This window comes from Prosopis cineraria, unplaced genomic scaffold (genome assembly GCF_029017545.1).
Source record: "Prosopis cineraria cultivar Desert tree isolate PC_DT_omini unplaced genomic scaffold, ASM2901754v1 PC730, whole genome shotgun sequence".
In the NCBI taxonomy this organism is placed as follows: domain Eukaryota; kingdom Viridiplantae; phylum Streptophyta; class Magnoliopsida; order Fabales; family Fabaceae; genus Prosopis; species Prosopis cineraria.
This window is the reverse complement of record NW_026556055.1, coordinates 18281-24659: the sequence shown is the minus strand read 5'-3', so window position 1 is coordinate 24659 and position 6379 is coordinate 18281. Positions and strand designations below refer to the sequence as shown.

The 6379-nt window shown below is 32.4% G+C and overlaps 1 protein-coding gene across 1 annotated transcript; it reads right to left on the bottom strand.

Moving 5' to 3' along the window:
* Positions 1-267: 267 nt before the first annotated feature.
* LOC129298161 (monothiol glutaredoxin-S10-like) lies at positions 268-911 on the bottom strand. Its single transcript, XM_054936570.1, has one exon. It carries the CDS (start codon positions 804-806, stop codon positions 495-497), a length of 312 nt encoding a protein of 103 aa, XP_054792545.1. The 5' UTR covers positions 807-911; the 3' UTR covers positions 268-494.
* Positions 912-6379: the final 5468 nt, after the last annotated feature.

The window sequence follows — 6379 nt, the reverse complement described above, 5'->3', positions numbered from 1 at the left end:
GGTTTATTTTTTTAAAAAATAAATTTTAAAAGTTTGATTTGTAAAGTAGTTTTTAAAAATAAAAAATGGGAACAAAATTAAACAAAACTCTTAATTATAGCTAGCCAGCATCTCCGCAAGCATCTATCCGCTTAATTATATGAATCAAGCATTTAAGTTTGATCCGATATTATACCAAGAAATTTGAATTTGTGAAGAGATTAATTAGAACTCATGGCCAACATGATGTAACATAAGAGTGCTCTATAGGGAGAGAGAGAGAGATATATATATATATATATATATATCAGAGATTGACGATTATCTATCATCATATTATAGTAGAATTATAATGCGAGGAATATTCCAATCTCCAGAAGCCGCAAGTAGCACGTAGTGTAAAAGAACAAATTAAAAACAGATCGAGGTTAATGAAGCAGACAAGCAGGTTTTGTTTTTCTTAGGGTTTCTGACGTAATTAATGGGGCAGTGTTTGGGAGTAGTACTGAAGATCATTAAAGCCAGATAGCTCCAGCATCTTTGAGCATTCTCTTGAGGGAGCCATTGAGGTGAAGGGTCATAACAGTGTTGGCGGAACCTACAAATCGGCCGCCGACAAACACCGCCGGCACGGCCGGGTTGCAGCCGAGCCTCATGAGAGCCCACTCCATCTCCTTTCCCCTCGAATCCTCGTCCAGCTCGTAAACCGCCGGTCCAACCCCTTGCTCGTAGAACAACCTCTTGATCGCATGGCACATCCCGCACGAGTTCTTGCTGAATATCACCACCGCCTTCTGCGACACCAACTTTGCCACTCGGTCCATCATCAATCAAAGAAGTCCCAAACACCAAGAGGAAGGATCTATTATTCGCAGAGCTAGTTATAGCAGTGAAGGATATATATATATATATATATGATGTGTGGCTGTTGGGTTTTGGGTTGTGATGACATGGAGGATGAAGAGGAGGGATTGTGCATTTATATGGGGGATGATTGATGGAACAGGAGGATGTGAGAAATATTTGAATTTAATAAAATGAAAAAGAAAGGTTCTTTTTGGGTTTGATTCTTCTCAAGAAGATGAAGATGGGGTTGATGTGTTAGTTGCTAACTCAACTAGCATTACGAATCTATTGCATGCTCCAGAGATAGACAGATTTCAGATATGCCAAACAATGCCTATGATTAATCCAGACTATAAGAATTTACACCCAAATTATATATGTGTATATATACACATTTAGTGTAAAAGAGTAAATTATCCTTTAAATTATTGGTCTAAGAGCATCTGGGATACAAAACACATTTTGGTATGATATTCCTTTTCAACTTTTAAAAAATGGTACAACAGACTCTTATTGTTAATAAAAGTGAATTTTAACCATTAATTGATAAAAAAATAATAGAAAAGAGCCTCAATTTTTTTTAAAACCACCAAATTCATAGTTAAAGATGCAAAAATTATAGACAAGGACCCAACAATAAATTACATAATAGGATTAAGAAAATTTTATTGGTCTTTTTTTGTAATTTTGTGAGGTTTTTTTAATCAACTAACAGTTAAAGTTAACTTTTTGTTAATAACAGGGGTGAGATTGCTCCATTTTTAAAAGTTGAAGGAAACATTACACCACAAATGAGTTTAAGGTCCTAGACGCTCATGAACTTATAATTTAGAGAGCATTTTCTCTTTTATCCTATAATAATAATATTAAATTATGTGGTCATGTAGAAGAAATGGGTAGCATAATTTTTTTTAATTTAACTATTAGATTTGAGTATTGTTAGGCCTAATCAAAGTAATTCTCTTTTAAAACTATGTATTTTCTGCATTAATGTGACTTGAACTTGAGACCCTTGCACAAGCAGTTATATAATTTCTTTCACTATAATCAACATCTATTGGTAAACCAGCAAGATTGTGAATTGTCTTAATTTATAATGTTAGCAAAATAGACATCATTGGGGCTAATAACTCATGGTCCTTATGGATATTTTTTAAAAGTAGAAGAAGTAATTAATATAATGTTGCAAATAATGGATCAAATAAAAGGAATGAGAAAGAAAATAAACCACATGGACTAAAAACAAACAATGCCGAGGTGATAATTTTCCATATATATATACACACTAGCACACAAGTATGAAGTGTATGTTTATATATTGGTGAATATGAATCACAATTCATGTATATATGTTGGATTCAAAACAAACAACTATGACGCATTGAATCTGTAATCGGTTTATAAGTGATAAAATACGTAATTGGTATCCTTAAAAATAAGTTCTTAATTAAGTTGGAGATCGAACTGTGAATATGGAAAAGAAAATTAAGTAATCATCTTGGTTCGGTGAAATAGAGTTTTTCACCATTGATTTTGACCCTCCAGATATATTAAATTTAAATTAGTGGATGGCATCAAATAATATATAATAATTAAATTTGTTAGGAAAAGACGGGGGAAAAAAATAAAGAAGAAGGGAATGAGATGCAAGGACCATGTGGACGAAAATGACCTCGACACATTTCTTTACATGCGTGAGCATGAGCATGAGTGTCCGCAAAGAATGTCAACTTTGGATAAGTGGATGTGCAAACGAATAATCAACTTCAATGACCTTCCGAACACTACTTTAATTTCCAACTTGCCCTCATTTTATAAAACTCGCCATTATTTGTTATTTCTTCCCTTTTTTATTTCATAAATTTTAAGAAAGTTGGTTGGGGAGCTCTCACCAAATGAGGGCATGCCTTTATACTCAAAAGAATACTTACAAAAATATTTACAGATTATTCATCACTAAAATATTCAAATTGACAGTGAGATTTAAATTACACATGGACTTAAATTACATATATGCCGTACATAGAGGGAATCAATGCTAATCCCTCCTTGTTCAACCAAGAATTTCGGAATTCTATTCTTTATCTGTTTAACTTGTATTCTTCGTCAAATTTATCTTCCTCTTGGCAACAATTTAGCTTGTCCATACTAAACAATAGCATTCAATCTCTTTGGAACTCTATTGTGTTTGGATGGTCAATCTGGGCATATAAGGTTTAAGCCAAACACTTTTCTCAATCAAACTTTGCATCAATGGAACATGGAGGTTTAGTAAGAACTTTCTTGGAAAAAAGGAAAATGAAAATAATATCCTACTTCTATACACTAGTACAAAAATGACTTTTTATAGTGGTTAAAAATGACTTTTTATAGTGGTTAAAGAGGTGATGTTGTTCTAGGGGGTGGAAAGTCCCTCTTTTTACATCGATTATAAACCTGATGTAAAAATTAAATTTTTTACATCGATTATAGAGCCGATGTTAAAAATTATATACAAGAAAATAAAAAAAATAACCTTAACTTTATAACCGGTGTAAAAAGTATCATATTCTACAACAGTTATGGTAATAATCGTGTAAAAAGTATTTTATTTTTTTATACTATATTTATTTTATCAATTTTACCCATTCCTGAGCATAAAAATTGCCAAATCAGATAGTCCAATTAATTTACAATTGTTTATCAAGTATTTATCAACTATACAAAGCTATTTAACTATTAAAAAAAACTAATAATTGTCTAAATTATCAAAATTGCCATTCCTATGCATAAAAATTGCCAAATCAGACAGCTCAATTTATTTACAATTGTTTATCAAGTATTTATCAACTATACAAAACTATTTAACTATTAGAAAAACTAATAATTGTCTAAATTGTGTCAACTATCAAAATTAAAACATGTCTAAAAGTAATAAAAAACTTCACAAGTTCTCCACAAAATAGATTGCCCAACGTATGCGGATGTCTTCAATTTCAGCTTCAAAAAATGCATCCGAATTGTCGAACATCTAAAATTTAATTCATAAAATAGGCATATTAATCAATCTCAAATAACATAATAAAATAAAATTTTTAAAAATATATTTACTTCTTTTGTAAATTCGGTTATGCCTAATATGATAATATTGAACATGTCTCATGACATATAGACAGCATAAGTTTGTCCTCACTGGTTGTCTATAACTCTGTATGAGAATAAATCATAAAAAATTAGTAAGAAATCTTAATAATTGAACATATTAATAAAGTATAGCATCACCTTTGGCTTAATCCATGTGGGATCCTTGAGCTCATGTCCATGCTTTTGTAAGACTACATTTTGATATCTTCTCATTGCCCTATGATCAAGATTACCAAGTTAGTAAAAATATTCAAAAAAAATTAAATTAAATAGTTTAGTAAAAGTATTCTTACAAGTCTATCGTCTTCTTCATTTTTTTCCCAAGTTTGTAATGGAAGGAGCATAAAAAGACGATAGTGTTGCTCTTCATTGAAAGAACAAATAACTGTCAATGGTCCCTGCTAAATATGATACAAGTTAAAGTAAATCCATATTAAAAAACTATTAATTATAAATTGTTCCTTATTAGTGCACATATGGAGCTATAAAAATGTCCTTTTTGACTTCACATATTCTCAGTTGGAGGTACACGGCCCTTAACTTTGGAGTATTAACTTTCTCTGTCATGTGATAAGGGCAAAGGAATCCAAACTTATCACCTTTGCCTGATGTAATGCACAAATGATGAAGATACCTACAACAATGCAATTATATTAGCTTACTAAACTTGATGATTAAATTTACTTACAACAATGCAATTATATAAAGAAAAATATACTTACATCATAAATAGTTCAATGTGTGGTGTGGTAAGCTGATTATTTGATAGAAGTCGAACCAAATCTTCTTATTCAATTGTCACTATCATGTCTTTCTTACCCACAACCTCCGGATCCATTTCTAAACTCTTGAATTTGAATGATAAATCATACGCCATTAAGATCATTTACTAATGCGGAGTCAATGAGGGTTGTGGAAGCTTTGGGAGATTCGGCGAGGAAAGCTTCAACATAATAAAAAGGCAAGAAATAGTTAATAAAAAACATATATTAGGAAGTTGCTGCATAATAAAAATTCATGAAATTTCATACCACAACTTGAACCAAATTCACAAGGGTCTTGGGCCATAGGATAAAATTGCCAACAGCTTTAACCATAGTCTTCACCTCATCAGTAGGGAATGGAACCAAAGCATCTAGCACTTTTGGATCTGCAACCACCACTCTTACTTGATCATCTTGAATTTGCTTGTGGTGGATGGTTAACCCCAAGTTGTAGATGTTACCAAGAGCAACCAAGCATTTATTAGGATCTTTTAGAAATATTTCACATGGTTCACCAATATTGTCACCAGAAGGACCCTCTAACATATGTCAAGAACATTACTCCCTTTTGTACTATAAAATGCAGGAGATGTATGAACTGGTTCAGCAGTTGTCTCCTGTCGTGAGCTCATCATGCTCATCATCTCCTCCTTCATTTTCTCTTTCATTTGTAGAAGCCGAGCTGTAAATGAAGCTTCAAACTCATCCTTAGTCTACTGCCTCACAGTGGATATCAATGTATCAAGCTCTTCTCTAGTCACTACACCTCCTGAATTGGGACGTACAGGTTCTCCAAAGTAGTCCTTAATGCCTACACCATATCCAACATCCCTCACATGACTCGGATGCTCTAGCTTGCCTGTAGCAACTGTTAAGATATCATTTTTACCCTCTGGAATGAAGCTTCCTTAGGCTTGTTGCTCCTTAAGAGCATCCTGTAATATAAAAATAACAATATTAATTAATAATATATACAATTGTATAGAAATTTAAAGGAACAAGGAATAATAATTTTACTTACAATCCTCTAGGCAATCTCTTGTGCTGTCTCACTTGTATAGCCTCCTTTCTTGTACTGATGTCCATATCTCTATTTCTCTTCTCGAGAGACAGGTGATGGTGGAGAAAGGAGTATGGAAGGATTAGACTTGGCTTCTTCTTCTCTCTTCTTCTGTTTATTTGCCATCAGTATATCATCAGCTCTAGCATAACCTTCACGAGACAGGGTATAGGGGCATTGATTCTATCAAGCAATTTCTCGCCCTTTAGCTCATTTTTCCTATTAATAAATTAAATTTTAGATTTTATAATTGAAGTAAATTTAAATTAAACTTAAATAAATTAAAAATCAACAAACCATAGCCTTTTCAGAAGTCTGAATCCTGACATATTCTTCCCAAGTATCTTCATCAAGGAACTGGTATGTATCAAGAGGATTGGGACGAGCCTGACCCTCTAGCACCTCGATAAAGATATATCTTCTAGCAAGATCAGTCTTAAAATTTCTCCAACGTGTTCCACAGTAAGAAATCAACTCGTGTCGACAATCTTGATTAGATGAAACATTGTATGTGAGCTACAATGAAGACATAAGATAATAATCAATAATTGCCCAATAATATATAACCATAAAAAATTTTAATTTTTAATTATTTACTTGAATACTT

Bases quoted from the DNA above. Each gene is read 5' to 3' on its own strand.
- LOC129298161 (XM_054936570.1), bottom strand. From the start codon at position 806: ATGATGGACCGAGTGGCAAAGTTGGTGTCGCAGAAGGCGGTGGTGATA.